The sequence below is a fragment of the Rhinatrema bivittatum genome, chromosome 3, assembly GCF_901001135.1.
Source record: "Rhinatrema bivittatum chromosome 3, aRhiBiv1.1, whole genome shotgun sequence".
NCBI classification, from domain to species: Eukaryota; Metazoa; Chordata; class Amphibia; order Gymnophiona; family Rhinatrematidae; genus Rhinatrema; species Rhinatrema bivittatum.
The window spans coordinates 201,881,103-201,906,269 of record NC_042617.1 but is presented as its reverse complement, the minus strand read 5'-3'; the positions used below and the strand labels follow the sequence as shown (position 1 = coordinate 201,906,269).

At 47.7% G+C, this 25,167-nt stretch overlaps 1 protein-coding gene across 6 annotated transcripts in view; it reads right to left on the bottom strand.

Moving 5' to 3' along the window:
* The window catches only part of C3H6orf118 (chromosome 3 C6orf118 homolog), a 241,596-nt gene that overhangs the window by 182,081 nt on the left and 34,348 nt on the right, over positions 1-25,167 (bottom strand). For 5 of the 6 annotated variants that reach the window (XM_029594119.1, XM_029594118.1, XM_029594121.1 and 2 more), the window contains 2 exons: positions 14,041-14,163; positions 11,240-11,299 (listed from right to left, as the gene is read on the bottom strand). In XM_029594119.1, coding sequence (XP_029449979.1) covers positions 11,240-11,299; positions 14,041-14,163 — 183 coding nt within the window. The remainder of the gene's footprint in view (positions 1-11,239; positions 11,300-14,040; positions 14,164-25,167) is intronic. The other variant, XM_029594123.1, reaches the window with a different exon arrangement.

The window sequence follows — 25,167 nt, the reverse complement described above, 5'->3', positions numbered from 1 at the left end:
CTTTTCCGGGTCCATGCGGAATCCGTGCTGGGAGACAATGTAACCTAGAAAGGGTAGGCTTTCCTTCTCGAAAGAGCACTTCTCGAGTTTGGCGAAGAGCTGGTGGTCTTGAAGATGTTGAAGCACTCGGGCAACATCCTGGCGATGGGTTCGGAGTTCCCTGAAGAAGACTAAAGTGTCATCCAAATAGATGACGACACACTTGTACAACAGGTCCGGAAGATTCCATTCAACATATTTTGGAAAATGGCCAGGGCATTGCAGAGTCCGAACGGCATGACTAAGTACTCATAGTGCCCTTCGCGAGTATTAAAGGCCGTTTTCCACTCATCGCCCTCCCGGATGCGAATAAGGTTATAGGGCTCCCTGCAAGTCAAGTTTGGAGACGATCCGGGCTCCTTGCAGGTGATCAAATAACTCAGCAATGAGAGGTAGGGGATAACAGTCTTTCAGTGTGATGGCATTGACAACCCTATAGTCAATACAGGGACAGAGTGAACTGTCCTTTTTGGCCACAGAAAAGAAGCCTGCCCCAGCAGATGTGGATTTGCGGATGAATCCCTTGGCTAAATTTTCCTGTATATAGTCGGACATGGCCCTGATCTCAACAAGGGATAGTGGGTAGACCTGACCCCGGGGGGATTCTGCATTAGGCAGGAGGTTGATGGCACTAACGGGCGATGCAGAGGCAGGGTAAAGCGTAGGGCGCGTAGCAGGGTGGTAGCCTGGCAGGGAGGAGCACCATGGAGAGACAGCAATAGGTCTAAGGCGACTTTAGACATGAGGCATGACAGGCCTCCCCCACTGCAAGAATTGCAAGGATGTCCAATCAAATTGTGGAGAATGTTTCCTTAACCAGGGCAGGCCGAGTATCACCAGATGGATGGAGCGATCGATGACGTGGAAGGTTATGGTCTCCTCGAGCAGAGAAACAGTGCGGAGAACGAGCAGGATGGTGGTATGGGAAACTTTGCCTGGTAGGGGCTCCCCGGAGATGGAGGAAAGTACGAGAGGAACCATGGCGAGGCAAGTGGGAATCCGGATGTGTTGGACTAGCTGTTTGAGGATGAAATTGCTTCCTGACCCGGAGTCCACCTTGAGAGAGACTGGAAGTGTGAGAGGGGAATCGGGAAATGTCAGGCCCAGGAGGCAAGTGGGAATCCGGATGTGTTGGACTAGCTGTTTGAGGATGAAATTGCTTCCTGACCCGGAGTCCACCTTGAGAGAGACTGGAAGTGTGAGAGGGGAATCGGGAAATGTCAGGCCCAGGAGTAGTCCCCCAACATGACCTAGGCCTGTGTGTTTCCTGGGTGTACCGGGTATTGAGCCAGGAGGTGCTCAGCCTCACCGCAGTATAAGCACAGTCCTGAGCCATGACGTCGGAGGTGCTCCTCAGAAGCAAATTGGCTATGACCCAGTTGCATGAGTTCTTCGGAGGCAACCTTGGCTGGGATAGCGGTCTGGGAGAGGAATGAGGAACTTGGGTAGACAGAGGAAGTTTCTTGGGAGCATGTAACTCCCGGGATCGCTCTTGAAGTTGGCGATCTATCCGCCCGACTAGCTCTATGAGGCCATCCAACGATGGTGGCAGCTCTCGGGCTGCCAACTCATCCTTAATCCGGCCAGATAAACCATCCAACAGGATTGAGCATAAACAATCCTTGCCCCAGTGAAGTTCTGATGCCAGGGTGCGAAATTCAATGATAAAGTCCGTTAGGGAACGGGACTCTTGATGTAGGTGCAACAAGGAGGTACTAAAGATAGACTGCCTCCCGGGATTATTGAAGATGGTGCAGAAAAGTGAGAGGAAGCACTGCAAGTCCTGCAAACCTGGATCAGCTCCCTCCCAGAGAGGGGATGCCCAAGCTAGGGCCTTACCGGCCAAGAGGGAGAGTATATAAGTTGCCTTGGTAAGATCATCTGGAAAGAGCCCGGACTGGAGACAAAAGTGCAAATGGCATTGGTTCAAGAAACCGCAGCAGAGTTGAAGATCCCCAGCGAAGCGAGACGGTGCCAGAAGGGGCAGCACTGACCATGCAGTCGGTAGGGAGGCAGGGGACCTCATCACAGTGGATGCTGACGCACCCAGGTGAATGGTGTAATCCAGATTGGCTAAGGCGTTCCACTACCGAGGCGAGGGACTCCAATACCTTCTGCTGCTCCATGATCTTTTGAGCCAGGCCCAGTACGGCCTGCAGGGCCGAAGCCTCCGCCGGGTCCATGGACTTGGCAAACTGTTGGGACCTCAACGTGGACTGTGGAATCCTAGCCTGAGTTGGGATTGATGCAACCTGGGAAGAAACCGCAGGTTCCCAATGTCAGGAGGCGAGGCTGGCAGAAGGAAGGGGCCAGCTGGAGCTTCACCACTACCAACCCCGTTCCCCGCAGGTTGAGCCCTTGGATACCGGGGCCGGCTGGACTTAGGTTGGCCCCTGTAGAAGCTCCAACAAAGTATCGAGAGCAAGATCCAAGGGACAGCTGTGGCCAAGCAAGAAGAAGTCCGATCCGAAGTTCTGGGCGGGCGGCGAGCAAGTTGAAGTCCAATCCAAGGTCCTGGGCAGGCGGCATGCAAACAAGGTGAGGTCTGATCCGAAGTCCTAAACCAGGGAGGTCCATCCGAGGAAAAAAGGAACAAGGAGCGTGGAGCCGGGAGCAGGAACAGGAGCAGAAAGCGGGAATTGGAGTTGGAGGCAGGAACAGGAACAGGAACAGGTACAGGAACAGAAGGCAGGTACTGGGCAGAAGAAACACTGGAACCACCACTAGAGAGGCAGGAGACTGGTTGCCAAGTTATGGAAGTCCTGCGAAGCCAGGATTAGCAATGTCATCCGGCAGGGCCCGCGGGTATTTCCCGCCGTTGGCCCTTTAAATCACGGCTATAGCCGCGTGCACATACATAGGGGAAGGGCCCGGCAGGCTGGGAAACCGGCTGCATCCTGCGTGCCAAGGAAGGCCCGGCGCAGGGGAGATTAAGGCCGAGCAGCTGAGAGGCGTCGAGGAGGACCCGGGGAGTGGCGGCCTGGCAGCGCGGCATCGGGGGACGCGAGGAGCTGGTCTGGGGCGATCGGTGAGTGCAACAAGAAAGCAGCGAATAACCGACATTATCAGCCATTCATCAACCTCAGCAAATTGAATATACATTCTCTGAAACCAGTTCAATGTGTGAAATATTTGCCTTTGGACTTCTACGTAAATTAATGTAATCCAGCGATTGTGCAATTTATAATGTTACTGTGAATATATGAAAAGCTTGTTTTTATTCTAAGACAGTATATATGTTTATATCCCTTGTTGAAGCCATAGGTAGTGGCAAAACAATGGGCCCTTTGAGTATGTAGGAATATTTTGTGATAGTTTCTTTTGAAGAAACTGTATAATTGAATATTATTAAATATTTGTATAAGACTGCAGGATTGTCTTTTATGGGAATAGACTATTATATACTGTAAGTGCATTTATTTTTACATTTTTTTGTATGTAATATTTTGATTTGCATTTCAGGTATTTTGAATTTTTGTAGTGCCACAGATCAGTCCAGACAAATGGATATTGCATCCCTCCTCGTAGATAAAGCAAAGAACTAAAACGCTTTTCAGGCACTGAGACTTAACTAAGAGTGCCACCTGCAGTTCTCAGTTTTGACCTGTACCCAAGCCAATGTAAAGCCACATACCAAATCAAGTAATAACTTCCCCTCCTAGGGCGAACACAGAATCCTGGATTGGAGCCCCCTGAACTGGAAACCTCACATCCAAAAGGACAGAGAAAACCCCCTTTCGGTCCAAAGGTTCCAACTATATACAAAATTTAGCTCTGCTTTAAAGATCTAACTTCAGCATTACAGTCTTTCCGAATCAAGGGGATGGGTCTCTAGACTGATCTATGATATTCCAGGAATGAAAATAGGCAGGTAAGAACCAATTTTCCTTTCCTGTTCATACCCCAGATCAGACAAATGGGATGTACTCAAGCTCCCCTACAGGAACCCAAAAGAACCCCTCGCAGAACACACTCACCGAAACTTGCCTCCTCTGGCACCCACACATCTAATTGGTAATGAATGGTGACAGTGTGAAGTGAAGATCATGTAGCCGCTCTACAAATCTCCGGGGGTGACACCAACTGACACTCCATCCAAGAGGTTGCTTGTGCTCTAGTCTATGTGCCTGCAACCCCTCCGGGGTCATCCAATCCTTACAGAGATAGGCCAAAAAAATAGTTTCCTTTAATCATGAGCAACAGTGGCTTTAGATGCCTTAGTTCCTTTCTTTCTACCCCCGAACAAGACAAACAGATGATCTGGCCGTCGGAAACTTAGTGACCTTAAGATAACACAACAGAGTCTGATGAACATCCAGTGCAGTACCCTCACATGCTGTCCCTCCCAGAAAAATTTGGAAAAGCCAGAAGCTTTACTATCTGGTTGAGGTGGAGCAAAGAAACAACTTTCAGCAAAAGCGAGGATCCACGGGGTGCATCCATTTGGATGATGGGGTGCAGAGACACCCCATCATCCAAAATCCACAGGAACGGTTTCTGGCCGAATAAATTACCACCAAAAAAAATGCTTTCAAAGTGAGGTCCTTCAATGATGCCCTCCACAAATGCTCAAATGGAGGTCCACAAAGACTTTGCAACACCAAGTTAAAGTTTCAAGAAGGCCACATCATTTGCACTGGGGATTGCAAATGCTTGGCTCTCTTGAGAAATCATATGATATCCGGATGAGACGCCACTGGCTTTCTTGCAACTTCTCTTGAAGGGATCCCAAAGCCGCCTCGTGTATTTGAAGTGAATTATAGGAAAGACCCTTACTCAAACCCTGCTGCAAAAAGGGAGTATCCACTTGCAACTGATCCAGGTTCTCTTCACACCAGGACTAAATTACTCTCCACGCCCTAACATAAGCCAGCAACATAAGCCTGAAGCAACATAGCAATAACCAACTTAGAGTACCTTTTTGATCTTAAACAACTCCTTTCAAAAGCCAAGCCACGAGACAAAAGTGATTCACCCGATCCAAGAAGATAGGTCCTTGTCTGAGCAGACCTTGAAGATGAGCCAACCAGATGGGCCCATCCACGGCGAGATGAGTCAGATATGCAAACCATGGACACCGTGGTCACTCCGGTGCCACGAACTTAGTTGTCGCTCTATGTACTGCAACACTCAACCTACAAGAGACCATGGAGGAAATTCATATAGAAAAATTCCCATTGGCCACAGAAGAACCAGAGCATCGATCCCTTCAACCCCTGCCTCTCCTGCGACTGAGGAATCTTGTTGGCTTGGCATTTCTGCACGATGCCATCAGATCCAGTTGGGGATCACCCCATCTGGCCCAGATGAGGTCCAAGGCCTCCGACAACAACTCCCATTCCCTCAGATCCAACTGCTAAGATAATCCGCCTGTACGTTGACCACTGCTGCAACATGTGATGCCGCAATCCCTTTCAGCTACTGCTCCACCCAAACAAATAATTCCTTAGCCTCTAGGGCCATTCCTCGACTCTTCGTCCTGCCTTGCCGACTGATATATGCCATCATTGTTGCATTGCCCGAGAACATTCTCACCATTTCTCCCCAAACCTGAGGAAGGAATACCATCAACGCTCTGTGAATTGCTCTCATTTCTAAATGACTGATAGACAAGGATGCTTCCGCTGGTGACTAAAGCCCTTGGGCTGTCCGCCCTTGGCAGCCTGCCCCCCCAACCTCTGAGGCTGGTATCTATGGTCAACACCACCTAATCCGGAACCTCAAGATCCATCCCCTTCTCCAAACTGGGTCATGACAGCCACCACGAGAGACTGGATCTGGAGGGCCCCTGCAGCGGTAAAGACTGATGAAACTCGCCCAACAATGGATCACAATGGGATCCCAATGGGCCTTCTGTAGCAGATGCATGTGAGCAAAGACTCATGGCACCAACTTTAGCATAGATGCCATAGAACCCAGTACCTGCAGGTAATACCAAGCCCAGGCACTGACATTCACAGTAGCCGGACCATTTACGACTGCAGTTTCAGAATCCTCTCTGAGATAAGAAACACCTTGCCCAACCGAGTGCCAAATCTCACCCCCAAATACTCCAATGACTGAACCAGAGCCAGATGACTCTTTGCTAGGTTCAAAACCCAGCTAAGAGAACATAATATTACGCATGCCATCCGCAGCAGACCCGCAGCGCGGCCCCCCCCTCACCTTCTTACACAGACTCCAGCTCATGGTTCCTCCTCGCTAGCGGCGGTGGGCCACCGGCTCCAACCTCGGGTCGCCCCCGGTGCCTCCGGCTCTGCCATGGACCCCAGTACTGCAGCTCAAAATGCCATTGCTCGTCAAGCCTCTCCGTGTGGTCTGCAGAGAGACGCCATTACCCACGCCGCGCTCCTCCCTAGGCGCGCGCACATCTCTGATCCTTATGAAGGGCCCACATTGGGAACCTGGCCTCGGTTGATGAAGTCAAACTATTCAGTGTATTTAAGCTCAGGCCTCGCTCCATAGTGTTGCCTTTGCAACAGGTCTCCTCGCTATTCGAGTACTCGTTGCTGCTAGAGAATCCTCTCTACTCTTCGTTCCTGACCTCCGTTGTTCCCGGTTCCTATCTTGTCTATGTTTTGGATTGACTCTACAGATATCGACTATCTTTGCTCGAGCGCCCTCAGCTAATCTCCATTCCATTGGCACCCGAGTTCCAGTACCATACCCAGGCCAGGATAGGACTACGCCACCTATCGTCTGCTGTCTCTGGGCTGAACCAACCTCTCTTGTTAACCAACCTCGAGGCCCACCTAAGTCCTGCCGGCCCCGGCACCCAAAGGCTCAACCCGTGGGGAATGAGGGCTGGTATAGGTGAAGCTCCAGCGGCCTCTACCTTCAGCCCACTCCACCTGCTGACAGTGGGGACCAATAGGTTCTCACCTACGGGTTGCATCAACCCCACCTCGGCCTAAGGGTCCACCTCCGACGCAACACATAACATCTCCAGCATCCTTTGAACTGACTGGCAACATTCTTCCTCTGACTTCACCCAGATAAGAAAGTCATCCACCCAAGGGTGAAACAGAGTCCCTTCTTTTTGCAGCACAGTCGCCACCACGACCATCACTGTTGTGAATGTCCATGGAGCTGTTGCTAATCCAAAAGGAAGAGCATAAAACTGGAAATGCTAACCCAGCACCAGGAAGTGAAGATATGTCTCATGCTCTGCACATATGGGGATGTGTAGATAGGCCTCCATTAAATCCAATGAGGCCAGAAACTCCCATTAACAAACCTCCGCTATCTCTGTCTGCAATGTCTCCATATGGAATCGTGGACTCTGCAGCACCACACTGACTTTCTTAAGGTCAAGGATGGACCAAAACATCCCCTCCTTCTTGGGAACCACAAAGTAAATAGAGTACCTCCCTCAATCCCGCTCCATTGGCGGTACCACAATGATTGCGGCCAACCTCCAAAGGAAAAGCAACGTATCCAGAACCGCCTCTTGCATGCTGCGGGACGTGCAATGAGAGACAATAAAGGCTTCTATATAATTCTGTCTGCTGGACTGCTGTACTAGGTCTTGCTAAGCTTGTGCCAGCACCTGTCAAATACAAGAAAGCAGCTAATTGCAACTATAGGATGTGGGCCTAAGTCAGCAAGAAGTGAAGGATATCTCCCAGGACACATGTGCATGGGCCATATGAGATTCAATTACAAAGGAGAATACAGAGACTGATAAGAAATGATTTATGTCTTCCTACAAAGTATTGCAGGGAGATGAAAATAGCATGGAAAGTTGGACCTGAAAGAAAGAAAGGAAGAAAGAGATCAGATGTTAGGTGCAGGTGGTTTAGGGAAAGTAAGCCAGGCCAGAATGACATATTTAGGAATGATCAATACTTGGCAAAGGTAACTAGAATAAATGTATGTAAGCCTTGTAAGATTGTGACATAGACAAGGAGGAATTACAAGGAGTTCAGTGTTCTTTACTGACCCTGCATTCCTCCTTCCCAGACACAGATACTGTGATTGGCAATCATTCATTTCCTATAATAAACATTTTTTCTAAATTACTAAATTTTCTCTGAGTCTTGTGTCTAGTATATGGGGGCTAAAACTTTACACTTTGCTGATGGAGCAAGAAAATTCTAAAGCATAGCCGTCTCTTATCACCTCTAGGACCCATTGGTCTTAGGTGATCCTGGTCCATTCCTCATAAAATTATGTCAGTGTCCCCTGTCTGCTTCCTCAAGAGAGTGGACCAATCTGTGAGGATTTACTGCCTGACTGGAAATATCTCTGGGGATCTTTGGGAACCCCGAAAGGACTGCTGCCTTACAGATCCCTGCATTTGTAAACTCGCCAAAGAATGATTGTTGAAACAAAGCCGTCTCATATCCCAGAAACAGGCATGAGGCAGGAGGGCTTCCTGCTGCTCTTCTTATCCTCCAGTAGCTTGTTCCCCCTTTAACTCCCCCAAGTGTTTCATCAACTATTCCAGGTCCTCTCCAAATAGAAGCTTCCCTTGGGCATCCAAATGGCAGATAAAATTTAATGTGGGCAAGTGCAAGTGGTTGCATATAGGGAAAAATAACCCTTGCTGTAGTTACACGATGTTAGGTTCCATATTAGGAGCTACAACCCAGGAAAAAGATCTAGGCATCATAGTGGATAATACTTTGAATGTCAGGAATTATTAGGAAAGGAATGGTTAATAAAACAGAAAATGTCATAATGCCTCTGTATCGCTCCATGGTGAGACAAGACTGTACCTTGACCATCCTGCAAGCCATCGAAATCTTCTGATTCAACATTCCCAGGAGGACGGCTAAGACCCAAACAGCGGAGCAGGTCCCCCGAACCCCTGTCCATGGACCCTTTCAACATTTTGGGCTCCGCTGCAATTTTTGACTCAGTGGTTGTCTACTTCCTGCATCTCTCCTGGCTAGGTAGACCTTGTGCAGCAGTAAAACAAAATCTGTGGAAACATCTTCCACATAACAGCCCCCATAATCTGGTGTGGCCTCTTTTGACAGTCCTACATCCCTCTGACCCTCAACCCCAGCTTGTACTGCTGAAGACAGTGGGGAAGAGGAGTCTCTTGGCTCTCGAGGAGCTGCCTGCTTCCTGCCACATGCAAAAGTCCTGCCATGGATGAATTTTGATTATCCTTCTGGATGGAATATTTTTGAATAATGCATAAAGTTATGGGTAAATTGTGTTACTGAACATAAGAAATTGCCATACTGCCTTAGACCAAGGGTCCATCAAATCCAGCATCCTGTTTCCAACAGTGGCCAATCCAGGCTACAAGTACCTGGCAAGTACTCAAAAACTAAGAATATCCCATGCTACTGATGCTAGTAATAGCAGTGGCTATTTTCTAAGTCAACTTGATTAATAGCAGGTAATGGACTTCTCCTCCAAGAACTTATCCAAACCTTTTTTAAACCCAGCTACACTAACTGCGGGGAATATTTAACAGCTTTCTTTGTTGGTATCTGACTTGTATAGTGTTATTCTATTTATGCTTACACATAAGGGTACCTGGAGACATTAGGGTATCGCTGAAGGTGTTTTGGGGGACCAAAACCATATGTCAGGTGGAGGAAGATGTGACAGGCCTCCTATTTGAAAAGTGGGGGGGTCTGTCATATCTTCGTCATTGAAAGTGGCCCAAGGAGAAATTTTGGGTGGAGGAGCCCCAGAATAAAATTTTGGAATGTTTGGAGAAATCATTATGTATGCAGTACCACAGAGCCACTACTACATGGCAAGGGGAATGGTTCATAGAACTGTTGCATATTATTTAATGAGGAAGTTTCTAGATGGGCTTACCATTAGAGTCAGAATGGTATATTCCTTTAAGAAGACAAGGGAAGAAGATTTTCTAGAGGGAGTTGTTTGGGAGTGTATAAAGCTAGTTAAAAGTTTTCTGGACATTGGAAGAAGTCACTAAAAGGCTGGTGAGCACAGGGACCCCTTCTCCATTGGAGAGGCTCCTGCAGGGGCTTTTGCCCTCAAGAGGAGGGCTGAGGCTGACGTGGTGTATCTTTCCATCGGTAAACAACCAAGGAATCCAACCTGGGTCTAAGAGGTGGAGTAGAAAGGATTCCTGGCCCCACAACCCATGGAGGATCAGAGAAAAAGAGGAAGTTATATGAGCAGTGTGTCAAGTATGCCAAGGAGTCCTTGGTTACTGATGAAAGAAAAGTTGTGGCATTAGGAATACAGAGTTACTTGATCCATGAGTGAGGGCACAATGTAACTGGTGCTGATGCGGGTAATCAGAGGGATTTGATGTATTCTAGTTGATAATAGAGTTGAGATAATATAATTTCATAATTTGTGAAGCACAAAAGAAATGTGATTAACATATTTCTTAAGGCGTAGGAGTGAGAACTTTTGAGTGTAGGATGGAGACCAAGGAAGAAATCCGCTAACTTTTTGTATTAATGTTTGGTAATTGTTAACTTAATATCTTTAAAGCTGCATTTTGGCTGGGAAAACCTGTGAACCTCGATTAAATCAGTGATTTTTTTTCTATCCTTTACTGCAGTGGTCCCCAACCCTGTCCTGGGGGTCCACCAGCCAGTCGGGTTTTCAGGATATCCACAATGAATATGCATGAGAGAAAATTTGCTTTACTATCCTGTAAAAATGTGCTAGCTGGAAACCCCAGAAATGTAAGAATATCAATTGGAGTGGACTTTATTTTGTGTATATGTTAATACTAGCATAAAGCATTTGGGCTAGTAAAGAACAGGAGTTCATAGATGGGAGATTCAAGTGGTGATTTTCTCTGTCCAAACTCTATTCCCCTCCTTCCTCTGGGCCCAGGTGCACTACATCATCTGCTTGACCCATTCCCATAGTCTTGAAATGTAGCCCAAGAGACTAGCACTATGCTCACACAGGTACTAGACCCTCTCACATTTTACGTGCCCTATCTGGGAGGAGGGGTACATATGTTTATGGCAAAATTCTTGAAAACAGGGCACAATATCTTTATCTACATACACTAACGTGGAAAAAGTACATTATTATAGAGCAATGCCCATAGTTTTTCCTCTAGCACTATAATATAATGTACTGCACTAGTGAGGCAATCAACAAAATTGTTGGCAGAAAGAGCACATCTTGTTGCCAGTTCTCTGAGCAGTAAACCGAAAACAAATGTGCAAAGGCAATACATAGCACAGTGGAAAACCTATTTTAATTGTTAAACTCAAGAGGATGCCATGAAATTTACCTTACATTGTTCACCTGGCTGAGAAGCCAGCAGCAACTGGACATATAATTCATATGCATTCTAAAGAAAAATAAAAGTGGTTTCAGTGGTACCTTAAAACATATCACTAGAGTAAACAAAGCATAGACTAGGCAAGATTAAAATTATCCACAGTAATCTGAATAAAAATGTCTTTTAGACTGTCTTTACCACCCCTATTTGAAGGGTAGAAATAAAAGAAATCTACACTTCAGGTATGGGCTCCTCAAGGAGTCTTACAGTGTCATTGAGGAGTCAGTGAGGCTGTAGAGTGTAATAAGAGTGCAAACCACAATCTGATTCAACAGTTCATATCACAGCTTTAATTTGCTTCTCTGAGAGATCCAGACATATTTTATAAACAGGAGAGAATTATGGTTTAACAAATTTTCATAACTTATGACATAATTCTTTTCAGGTATTTTCAATTATGGAGATTAGATCAAGCAAAAAGCATACTAAATGCTGAGGACAGGCTGGCATTGTTTTAAAATATAGACTGCAAATAAGCAGCTACATGATTTGTACCATGCGCCCCTTTTCATCTTTGTGTATTTTGACCTAATTAGGACATCATGCCAATGACATTGTCTCACTGATGACACATCACAGACATTTTGCAAGCATATCGGCAAGAATCCCAAATGCATGGTTTGTATGCTATAAGAATTTACATTGCATCATTTCTACATTTGTTTTACCTTGATATCAATTACATTTTAGGGGACTGAAATATGTGGGTATACATTTTTAGTACTAATACCTGATATCTACTATGTAATGGCTTCCCAAGCACAACCTGGGGACCCTGCAGCTTGTCAGGTTTTCAGCATTTTGCCAAAGAATATGCATGAGGTAAAGCTACATACAGTAAATTTGAAACCTGGTATATGAAAATTTAGCTCATGCATATTTATTGTGGATATCCTGAAAATCTGACTGGCTATGGGTTCCCCAGGAACAGTTTGGGAAACCCTCCTCTAGGTATTCAGCTTAGTTTTCAAATGGTAACTCCAGTCAGTAGGTGACAGCCAAATAAATTCCAGATGAAAGAATACTTTTTGTCTCCTATACAGCAGCAGCATCCCTGGAAAGCTTTGCATTTTGCTTGCCATGAAATCAGCCCAGTGGGGGAATTCATTTAACATTTGCTTATTGATGTACATGATAGTGCCAAATATTGGTGCATGGTGTTTGATGGTCCTCTCCTTCAGGTGAATGCATTAGCACTTATATAGCAATTTTCACAACTATCATGTACCAGAAAACAGTAATGTCCAGCTTATTCCCTCCCCAACTTTCTTCCTTTCTCCTCCTATACTGTCTTCATCTCTTCTCCCTTCACTCCTCTCTCCTCCATCCTTTTGCCTCCATCTTTCACCATTCTCTGTGCAGGAGCACAGCATTTCTGCCAGTGAATCCTCTATTCTTTTACATTTATTCTCTCTCACCCTCCCTTCCATTCTTGCCCTCTGACCTTCTCCCACTCTCTCCATCTTCACATTCAATTTTTGGCCCCCCTAAAGAAAAAAAGTCACAGCACTGCTGCAGTATTTTCTCAGTAGGGGAATAATCCTCTCTTGTGTTTCTGATGCTGCTCTGAGAAGAAAATAAGAGAGGGGCAAAGTAAGATTTATGAGGCCCAGCAGGTTGTACACAGGACAGATTCCTCTTCCATGATACTTTTCAAGTGTTACACTCCTCTTTTTTTTTTTTTAAGTTCTTAGGTGCTGAGACCTCTTCTTTGTCTGTGCACATGCTTAACTATTCACAATGTGCAGGCTGCAACTACCAGTGCCATGCAGAAACATTAAGTTAAGGGGCCGATGCAATAAATTTTGCGGAAAGCGGGTACTGACTTTTCAGCGCCCGGTTTCTTAGCGCCAGCATGGCGCCCGCAAGGGGGGCGCCATGCAATATGCAAACTAGGGGGTTGCGCTAGCAAGGAGGCGCTAGGGTTGCTTGCGCGACCTTAGCACCTCCTTGCAAACGCGACCCCATGGCAGCTATGAAGACCGACGCCGGTAAACTTGGCATCGGTTTTCATAACCAGCCGTTGGTTTTCATAACTCGGCGATCTGCCGAGGTATTTTTTGTTTGTTTTTTTTTATTGAAGAAGTACCAAAAAGCAGTTTTTTCTGCTTTTCTGTACTTCTACATGGGCTCAGCTATTAACACCTGCTCCAGGCAGGCATTAATATCTGAGCAATAAATGTGCGTCTGAGACGCATATTTATTTTTTTGAATGCGGAGTGAATGAGTAATGGCCTCATTCACATGCATTTGCATGTAATGAGCGCTAACTCATTCACTCCGCATCGGACACGCATTAAATAGGTGCTAATCCCCCATATTGCAATAGGGGGTGGATTAGCGCCTATTTAACCTGTGTCCGACAGCGGGTTAAACAGTGTGCTCGTGTGAGCGCACTGTATTGCATCGGCCCCTAAGGGAGGGAAGCAAGACGGCACAAGCACCACCTCTGAAGGAACCACCAGCTTTGCTTATACAGGCAAAGTCCTGCTGTGTTCCTGTCTCCTCCCTTAAGTGCAACAGCAGACAAGTAAACTGTCCTGCAGGTTTTTTGTACTTTTTTGCCCAGCACTTACAGCTACATTTATGTTCATGAGTTTGAATGCATATTTACAATTTGTACATGCCCCTGCTTTTTCTGTGTACTTGAGCTTTTATTGAGAGTTGCAGCAACATAATTGCATTCAGCTGGTAAATGGAATTAGAAAACATTGGAAGATTGTACCACAAACTTGTAAAGCATGTACTACCTTAATCTGACTCAAAATATTACCAAATACCGCAGAATTATTGCAGACATCTTCAAAACAATCTCTGAAGATCTGTAACCTCTTGAAATGCAGAGGGCTGACATCACTGATTTTCAGGAGCTCCTGCAGAAAAACAAGGAAAATTGGTTCTTACCTGCTAATTTTTGTTCCTGTAGTACCACGGATCAGCCCAGACTGCTGGGTTATGCCTCCCTTCCAGCAGATGGAGACAGATAAAAACTTGAAGTGCACCCCTGTAAGTAGGATGTGCCACCTGCAGCCCCCTTCAGTATAAACAGTACCAAAGCAGAAAACAGAATTAAACTGGTAACAGGAATCCAAAATTTAAACGGTCAAACCAAATCTATGAGACTCAACTATGTACAAATTAAGCGCATTTGTGAAATCTTCAGCTTGCTATGTATTGTGACAGAAAAAACTCTCGAGCGGAATCAAAACCCGGGCGGGTGTCTGGGCTGATCCGTGGTACTACAGGAACGAAAATTAGCAGGTAAGAACCAATTTTCCTTTCCCTGTATGTACCCGGATCAGCCCAGACTGCTGGGATGTACCCAAGCTGCCTTATATTATATGGGGTGGGACCTAGAAAGCCCCGCTCGAAGCACAATGCTGCCAAAGCTCTCCGAGTCGGGAGCCCGAACATCCAAACAGTAATGCTGAGCAAAGGTATGCAAAGATTTCCAAGTCACCACCCTACAGATCTCCTGGGGGGAAATCAACTGGCTTCCTGCCCAGGACGCAGCATGAGAACGAAGTGAGCGAGCCTAAGACCACCTGGAACCGCTCGCCCGTGACAAATGTATGCGGAAGTAATAGCATCCTTCAACCAACGGGCAATGGTAGCCTTGAAAGCCTTATGCCCTTTCTTGGAACCTCGCCACAAGACAAAAAGATGATCCGACAGGCGAAATTCTTTAGTGACCTCCAAGTAACGCAGCAGCGCCTGCCTGACATCAAACTGCTTCAAATTCACTTGCATGCGGAGAATTCTGATCCAAATCTGGAAACGCAGGCAACTCAACGGACTGGTTCACTTTCAAGGCCAATAAATACAGCCTTAGGAAGAAAGGAGGGCACGGTTCCGAGAGAAACGCCAAAATCGGAAAACCTAAGAAAAGGTTCACGACAAGTCAGAGCCTGAATCTCAGAAACTCTCCGAGCCGAGCAGATAGCCACCAAAAACACCGTTTTGAGCGTAAGCTCCTTCAGAGCAGCGGTTCTCAACCGGTGTGTCGCGACACACTAGTGTGTCGCCAAGCACCGGCTGCTGTGTCTCGTGGTCCCGGTCTCTCCCGCTGCTCTTTCTTCCCTGCTGCTGTTGCCGCCGGGCTATCAACACGTTCAAGCCCAGTGGGAACGGCAGCAGTGCTAAAAAAAAAGCTGTGGCACTTGTGGCTGGCCTTTTCTTCTTCCCGCGCCTCCCCCCCCCCCCGTGACCTGGAACAGGAAGTGATACGCGGTGCCCGGGAAGGAGAAAGAGCCATGCCGCATGATAAAGTAGCAGCGGCAGCTGCAGCATCGGCCCCCGAGTAATTGAAGCAGCCGGTAATCGTGAAAGGAGACAGCAGCATGAACCTCCCGCAGCCGATGGGATTCTTCTTTCTTGGCTTGCGGGGGCTGGAGGAGGAGGCTGCTGCAGCTCCCATTTGTGCTCGGAGAGGGGCGGGGAAGAGGAAGTGAGTGAGAGAAAGAAGCAGCCAGCCTGCGTGTGAGTGAGAGCATGTGTGTGTGTGAGTGAGAGAAACTGGTCAGAGAGCTGATGTGTGTGTATATGTGAGAGACAATGAAAGTGACTGCTCAGGGAGATGACTGATGTGTATGTGAGAGTGTGAGACATTAGTCAGGGAGGTGACTGATGTGTGTGTGTGAGAGTGAAAAAGCACTGAAGTGAGAAATCTGGGTATGTGAGAAAGCATGGGCATAAGAAGCCTGCTGTTGGGGGGGGGGGAGGGTGGATGTGTGTGAAAGAAAGCATGGGAGTGAGAAGCCTGATTATGTGAGAGAGCACTGGAGTGGGAAGTCTGTGTGTGTGTGTGTGCATGCATGTGAGAGAGAGAGACTGGTTGGTAAGGTGACGGTGTGTATGAGAGAAAGAGACTGGTGTGTGTGAATATGAGAGAAAGAATGTGATTCAGGAAATGAGAAGCCTGTGCAGTGGAGAGCGAGCATGGAAATGAGAGAGAGACTGGTGTGTGTGTGTATGTATCTGTGTGTAACAGAGAGAAAGTGATTATGGGAATGAGAAGCCTGTGCATGTGAAGAGAGTGAGCATGGGAGTGAGAAACCTGGGTGTGTGTGAGACACAGCATGGGAGTGAGAAGCCTGTATATCTGAAAGAACATGGGAGTGGGAGGCCTGTGTGTGTGCATGCATGAGAGAGATCAGGTGACTGGTGTGTGTTTGTGTGTCTGTGTGTGTGAGAGAAAGAAAGTGATTATGGGAATGAGAAGCCTGTGCATGTGGAGAGAACAAGCATGGGAGTGAGAGACTGGTGAGTGTGTGTGTGTGTGTGTGTGAGACAGAGAAAGTGATTATGGGAATGAGAAACCTGTGCATGTGAAGAGAGTGAGCATGGGAGTGAGAAACCTGGGTGTGTGTGAGACATAGCATGGGAGTGAGAAGCCTGTATATCTGAAAGAACATGGGAGTGGGAGGCCTGTGTGTGTGTATGCATGAGAGAGATCAGGTGACTGGTGTGTGTTTGTGTGTGTGTGTGTGAGAGAAAGAAAGTGATTATGGGAATGAGAAGCCTGTGCATGTGGAGAGAACAAGCATGGGAGTGAGAGACTGGTGAGTGTGTGTGAGACAGAGAAAGTGATTATGAGAGTGAGAGTGAGAAGCCGGTATATGTAAGTAGAACACGGGAGTGGGAAGCCTGTGTGTGTGTATGGCATAAGAGAAACTGTTCAGGAAGGTGACTGGTGTGTGTGTCAAAGACTGTTTGGGAGATGATTGGTGTGTGAGAGACAGAAACTGGTCATGGGGGCATGACTGGTATGGTGTGTGTGTGTGTGAGAGACATGGGCATTAAGGAAGAGGACCATGAGTATAGAGCTTAGCCTCTACTGCTGCTTCTGCTGTGTGCTACGGCCTGCATGGAAGAGGAGTAGGAGAGCTGCTGGAGGGGGGTAAATAAAGGTGGCTTTTTAAGTTTATTTTTCTTGATTGCCATTTTAATTATTTAATATTATGTGATGTGTCTGCTTTTTTTGAAATATTTTATTGGTGTTTGGAGAATTTTTAATAGTTTTTATGAGTTTTTAATTGTTGGATGTTATTCTGTTCATAGCTGTTTAGAAACATTTATTCTGCTTATTAGTATAGTTTTACAATTATTTCTGTGTGGGGATCTATAGCTGCTTGCTAGTTCTGTTTTCCTAATAAGAGGTGTATTGGTTTTTAGGGCCTGATTTAATATTTGTAGTGTTGCCTTTTCATAGATAGGGTTGCTCCTGTTTGAGTGTATTCCATAATACAGGTGTAACTGTGTGCGGATTAGTTTATGTGCATTACTACAGATCCTGGGAGTATGTTAGGTTGGTTCTGTGTCTGTTACCGAGATGAGATATTTTACTAGCATGTAAGAGTTTTATCAGTCTTATTTGTTGTGTTTTCTCAAGAGGATATGCATTGGTGGTAAACTGCTGTCTTTTCATAAGTAGGGCTATTGAGCCTGGAAGTAGAAGGAGTTTGAGTTGCTGTTACTGAGATGACACCAGAACCAGAATATCTTTTTTGTAGGGTGAATTGTATGGGGAATGTCACAATTCTGCTTTACATCCATTATTGTGGGTCAGGGGGGTTCTCGTGAATGCAAATTGTACTTTTACATCTAGCCCCGTGACGATCATGGGTCAGTGTGTCACGCATGTGAGAACCATCTGTCAGGTGTGTCCCAACAGAAAAAAGGTTGAGAACCACTGCTTCAGAGTAACGCACTTGAGCAGTTCAAAAGGAGGTTCACACAATATCCGAAGAACCAAATTCAAACTCCATGATGGACAAACAGCCCTACATGGCAGATTCAAGTGCTTAGCACCTCGGAGGAAACGCACCACATCAGGATGAACCGCTATGGACACTCCTTCCACCTTTCCTCATAAACAACCTAACGCTGCCACTTGAACCCTTAGAGAACTAAAAGCTAGTCCCTTTGTCAAACCCTCTTGCAAGAAGGCTAGAATGTGTACAATCGAGGCTCGCCTAGTGGAAACTTTCGACCTAAATCACCAAGAGTCAAAAACTTTCCAGACTCGGACATATGTAAGAGAGGTGGAAGTTTGCGAGCCCACAAAGGAGTGGAAATCATCGTATCCGGATAACCCTTCTTTTTTAACTGCCACCTCTCATAAGCCAAGCCGCTAGACAAAGTGATCCACCTGTTCGAAAAATACCGGACCTTGCCTCAGGAGATTCGGAAGATGACCCAGACGGAGCAGGCCGACCACTGCAAGGTTGAGGAGATCTGCGAACCACGGCCTCCATGGCCATTCCAGAGCCACCAGCACCACCACCCCCAGATGGTCTTCTATTCTTCTCAAGATCTTGTCTACCAGAAGCCAAGGAGGGAATGCGTAGAGCAGAATGTCATGAGGCCACGGAAGGACAAGTGCATTTACTCCTTCCGCTCCGTGCTCTCTTCTGCGACTGAAGAAGATTGGCGCCTTGGTATTCTCCTGAGTCACCATTAAATCCAAACGGGGAATCCCCCACAGATGAGATATCAACGCAAACACCTCGACGGACAGCTCCCACTCTCCGGGATCCAATCTCTGACAGCTCAGAAAATCCGCCTGCATGTTGTCTACCCCGGCAATGTGCGAAGCCGCTATCCTGAGCAGATGGATTTCTGCCCAGGCCATGAGCTCGTCCGCCTCCGTAGCTACGGGATGACTCTTTGTTCCTCCTTGCTGGTTGATGTATGCCACCATCATTGTATTGTCGGAAAGCACTCTCACAGACCAACGATGAACTAGAGGCAGGAACTTCTGCAAAGCCAATCGTACCACCCTGGTTTTGAGACGAATGATGGACCATTGAGCTTTCTGTTGCGTCCACTGGCCTTGCGCTACCTGAGACTGGCAAACTGCCCCCCAGCTGGAAAGACTGGCATCAGTCATCACAACAGACCACTGAGGGACCTCCAGATCCACTCCCCGAGACAAGTTTTTGGGGCTCAGCCACCATGCTAGGCTGGACCTGGCCAGTTCCTGGAGAGGTAAGGGGACTTGAAAAGCCTCCGACTTGGGGTCCCAACGTGAGCAAAGCCCTTTGCAACGAAAGCTCATGGGACCAACTCCAGAGTAGATGCCATAGAACTAAGCGCCTGTAAGTAGTCCCATGCCCTGGGAACTGACAGGGACAAAAGACGCCGAACTTGCGACATGAACTTGTCTATGCGTTCCTGCATTATTTATTTATTTAAAACTTTTATATACCGACGTTCATAGACATATCACATCGGTTTAGAGGTAACAAGGAAGTAATATTTGAATTGAGAGGAAAAGATAAAGTTACATGTAAAGGGATATAGATGAATTTGGGAGAGTAGGAGAAAATAAAAGGTCAAGTGACCTAGGAGAAGATTTTTCAAGAGACAGAACAATAACTATATTACAATTGCTTGTAGATTTTGGGGGGAGGAGGAGTTAGAAGGGGAATGTGACCTGGCGGAGGGAGATAATTCAAGTGTAGGCTTGTTTAAACAGCCAAGTCTTTAGCTATTTTTTGAAGGTGGCAGTGCAGGGTTCCTGGCGGAGTTCCGATGGCATAGAGTTCCATAATGATGGACCCGCTAAGGATAGCGCACGATTTTTGGTGGATATGAGTTGGGTGAGATTGTGTGCAGGAGTGGCTAAGGATCTTTTGTAAGCGGTTCTGGAGGTCTGTTGGAGGTGTGGTATTGGAGGGAGTCATTAAGTCAATGAATGTTTTGGTTGTGCAAGGTTTTGTGGATAATTGTAAGGCTCTTATGGAGGATTCTGGATGGGATCGGGAGCCAATGGAGGTCTTTGAGGATCGGAGTGATGTGGTCTGATCTGCCTGGGTTAGTTAGAATTCTCGATGCCGCATTTTGCAGCATTTGGAGAGATATGACTGAGGTTGCTGGGAGGCCTAAGAGAAGAGAGTTGTAATAGTCGATCTTTGTGAAAAGGGTGGCTTGGAGGACTGTTCGGAAGTCATTATGGTGTAGTAAAGGCCTAAGTTTCTTTAGAACCTGCAATTTGTAAAAACAGTCTTTGGTCATGATGTTGATGTGTTTTTGAAAACTGAGATGGTTATCGAGAGTGATGCCTAAATCTCTGACATGTTGAGAGAAAGAGAAGGGGTGCACTGAGGGAGGTAGGTTAAGGCGAGCTGGGGAGATGAAAAGGAGCTCTGTTTTAGATGCATTTAAGGCCAGCTTGAGGTCAGTGAGGAGGGAGTTGCTTGAGGAAAGGCAGTTGTTCCAGGTTTTGAGAGCACTGGACACTGAATCTGTGACAGGGATGAGTATCTGTACATCATCAGCATAGATAAAATGAGTAAGTCCAAGGTCGGTGAGAAGCTGGCATAAGGGAAAAAGGTAAATATTGAAAAGAGAAGGGGAGAAGGAAGATCCTTGTGGTATGCCATGTGTTAGATTAACAGGGTTCAATTCATGGTTACCAATTTTGACTTTGTAATGATGATTGATTAGGAAAGATGCAAACCAATTCAGGGTTGTTCCTGAGATACCTATGTCGGTAAGGCGATCAATAAGGATATTATGGTTGACGGTGTCAATCGCTGAGGAAATGTCTAGCATGGCGAGGATAAATGATTGGCCCTTGTCCATACCTTTAAGGATGGTATCAGTTAGGGATAATAAAAGGGTTTCTGTATTGAAGAATTTCCTGAAGCCAAATTGAGATGGGTATAGGAGGTTATGTTTTTCAAGGTGATCTATAAGATGTAAGTTGACTACTCTCTCCAAAAGTTTCCCGATCCGAGTATCGAATCTCGCCCCCAAAAAATCCAGGACCTGGACAAGGGACAACTGGCTCTTGTCTGCATTGATGATCCATCCCGGAGAGCGAAGAGTCTGCACCACCGTGGCGACTGCCGCCTCGCATAGTTCCTCTGACTTCGCTCGAATGAACCAATCGTCCAAGTAGGAATGGACCAGGATCCCCTGGCGATGGAGAGCCGCCGCTACTACCACCATCATCTTGGTAAACATGCGCGGAGCAGTCGCCAGCCCAAAGGGAAGGGCCTGAAACTGGTAATGCTTGCCAAGGATCATTAACCGGAGATATCTAAGATGGTCACTCCGAATTGCAATGTGTAGGTACGCTTCCGTCAAATCGAGGGACACTAAAAACTCCCCCGCTCTGACGGAGGCGATGACGGAACGCAGCATCTCCATGCGAAAACGGGGCACCCGAAGAGCTCTGTTGACCTTCTTCAGATCCAAAATCGGATAGAAAGAACCCTCCTTCTTCGGAACCAGAAAATAAATCGAATATCTGCCGGTTCGAAGTTCATCCAAAGGAAACGGGACGACCGCTCCTAGGTCTAACAACCGACGAAGCGTGAGAAACACTTGGCGCCTTTTCTCCAGGGACCAATAGGGCAAAACCAGAAGCAGATTGCGTAATGGACGAGCAAAATCTAAGGCGTAGCTGTGTTCTATAATGTTTAGAACCCAGTGGTCCGAAGTTATTTTGACCCACTCCTCGTAAAACAGGGACAGCCGTCCCCCGACGACCAGAACAGGGGAGTGGGCCAGTGCTATCTAATTGGGAGGACTTGGCTCCAGTTGCCCCCGTGTTACCGCCGTCTCAGGCAAGTCTACAGACACGAAAGGAATGAGACCAAGTTTGTGATCTTCAGGACAACTGTCTTTGGCCAAAAGGAACCGGCTTAGACTGGCAAAAACGGCGCTGTCCCCTAAAACACAAACGGGAAGGGCCAAAACCTCTGGCCTATACTCCGGGAGATTGTACACCTTATTGTCCCCCAAGGACTTAATGAGCTGCTCCAAATCATCTCCAAAAAGAAATTTCCCCTGAAATGGAAAAGCCCCCACCTGCGACTTGGAGGAAACATCGGCCGACCAATTACGGAGCCATAAAAGTCTGGGGGCTGACACCACAGAAGCCATAGTACACGAAGACGTATGAAGGCGATTGTACAAGGCATCTGGCCCATATACTACCGCCGCTTCCAAATGATCAGCCTACTCCGACTCCTCCGGGGAGAGCTCCCTTGCACTCAGGAGTTGCTGTACCCACCAGAGACTCGCACGCTGCATTAAACTATGACGCTCGAACCCCCAGGGCCGACACCTCGAAGATACGCTTGAGAAGCACCTCAAGCTTACAATCCTGCGGGTCCTTAAGCGCAGCCACCCCAACCACCGGAATAGTCGTACGCTTGGTGACTGAAGAGACGGCCGCATCCACCTTGGGAACCTTAAGGAGGTCGAGAGAGTCGTCCAGCAGCGGGTACAATTTTTCCATAGCTCGGCCTACGCGAACGCTAGCTTCCGGAGTATCCCACTCCCGAAACATCAGCTGGAGCAACATAGGATGAAAAGGAAAAGTCCTAGCCGGGGGACAAAGGCCAGACAGCACCGGATCCACCATGCCCTGATCATGAGGCGCCAGCGTCTGACCAGCCAGTATGCCCAACTCCGCTAGGACAAGTGGAATCATCAGCTCCAACTCATCTCTACGAAAGAGTCGAAGGACCCGAGGGTCATCCCCTCCTGCCGGAGCCACACGCTCGGAATCATCATCCCCATCCACCTGAAGCGGTTCCACCAGCAGCACCACACCCTGGTTCCCAGAGCCGGACCTTTCCCGGACCACCCAAATCCGGGAGACCTCAGGAGGATCCGGCCTATGAACCTGCACGGGAGGAGAGGGCCCAGCCCCAGGCTGCCCCAGGGGAGGTTCAGGATCCCCCGTGGGCATAAGGCTAATTAGATATGCCTTATGCAGCAGTAAAATAAAATCAGCCGAAAAAGGTGGCTGGCCCTTTAAATGTTCCCGAGTGGGGTTCCCAAGGGAGCAGGGAAGGTGGGAAACAAATCATGGGGAGACCAGGGGCAAAAATCATGCAGAAATAATTGAGGGAGATCCCCTCCCCTTGCTGAGCTATCTGCATCAGCATTCTCAGCCCCTAAAATGGCCGCTATTCCTGTGTTCCACGGGAGCGGGGCAGGCTGAGCACCACGAGGAAGCATCGGGACACCCGCACCACAGGACCGATGTGCCTGCCTCCCCCTTCCGCCGGCCGCTGCCACCAACGGGCCCTCGCTCCCGGGAAGACACCGGGAGCAGAGATTATCGCGGGAGAGCCGCGTTGCTGGTTCCCCGCAGGCTCTACAGGCCAAGGTGCGCGGCACTGCCATGCTGTAAAGGAGGGAAGGCCACTGAGAAAGAAGCACAGGAGCCAGGAGGCCGAAAGAGAGCAGCACTGCTCTACGAAACGCCAAGGCTCATTTCATTTTTTTTTTGTGAAACGCTTTGGCCTCACCAGAGCACAACCCGCAGTTGTCTCTGGGCCAGGGGGGGAGGGACTGGCCCACTGGTAAATCCCCCCCAGTCACTCACCAGCTGCTGCTCCTGGTACACGGGAGCAAATAGAGGCTTCCCGGGAGGCCTACCACTGAGGAGAATGACCCGGCTACTCGGGAGGCCCAGCTTTTTTTTTTCTTTTTTTTTTAACTACCAAAAACAAAAACTTTGTTTCAGCCAAACAAATTAAAGGATTCCTGTCACCCTTTTTTTTTTTTTTTTATAGGACCACAGGTTCTGCCACCTTCATCTGCTGGAGACAGAGAAATACTGAAGGCTGCAGGTGGCACATCCTACTTACAGGGGTGCCCTTCAAGTTTTTCTCTGTCTCCATCTGCTGGAAGGGAAGCATAACTCAGCAGTCTGGGTTGATCCGCGTACATACAGGGAAAGACAATTAAAAAAAACAGCCTTTAATGCAGAGGCCTATGCAATAAACTTCAGGGTACACATGAATGACCTTTTGTACAGGTTAGAAATAGTATGTAGTAATGCCACAGAGCTTGAATTTCAAAGCACTTTACATACTCCACTCACACATCCTTTCTAGTTTCCCTTTTGGCAGTACCATCTTGCTGCCCTGAGTGCCAGCATCACCCCACTCAAACCCCTCTAACTCCACCAGCAACGTCATACCCCCAAGTGACAGCACCAACCCCCTCAGCCTCATTTGAACCTCCCTCCTCCTCAGCATGAAGCCCCAACTCCACGACTCATCCTGTCACCCTTCTGGAATAAAATCTTATTATTCCAGAGTTCCGCTCTTCATGGGCAGGAGCCCTCTGATGTCTTCCTGCCTGCAACTCTCCTGTCCACTGAATGATGCTGCTAGGTTTGCTTCACAACTAGTGGGATCAATCAGCAGCCAGCAGTGATACAATCAGGAGGATTCTCACATCCCTCCTTCCCAAGAGCAGTGGGACTCTCCAGAATATTAAACCTTTATTCCAGAGGGTGGCAAGAGGGGGGCTGGGGCTTCCTACTGGTGGGGGCTCAGTTGGGATTTGGGGAAGGGGCATGCTGTCACTTGGAGAGGTGAGGAAGGTTGTCATTGGGGGAGGTTATGAGGGGTTTTTTTTTATCTCTCAAAAGAGGGAGGAAACCTGCTAACCATTTTTTTTTTCAGTTTGGGCAAGTTAGCATAGGGGATTTCCTAAGGCAGAAGCATGCACATCATACTGTTTTGGAATAATATGCAAGTTCCTACCAATCATGCACATACTGGGGTACATTTTAAAAAACAGCGTGCGCGCGTACTTTTGTTCGCGCACCAGGCCGCGCATATCTTATAAAATCCGGGGTCGGCGCGAGCAAGGGGGTACACATTCGTGCAACTTGCGCGCGCTGGCAGTTCCCTCCGAGGCCGCTCCGAAATCGGAGCAGTCTCGGAGGGAACTTTCCTTCCACCCCCCCAGCCCTATCTAAACCCCCCCTATCTTTATCGCACAAGTTACGCCTGCTCAAAGCAGGCGTAACTCGCGCGCGCCAATGGCCCGCTGCTGCGCCATCACCCGACTCGGGGGCTGGTCCGGAGGCCTCGGTCCTCCGGAACGCCCCCAGG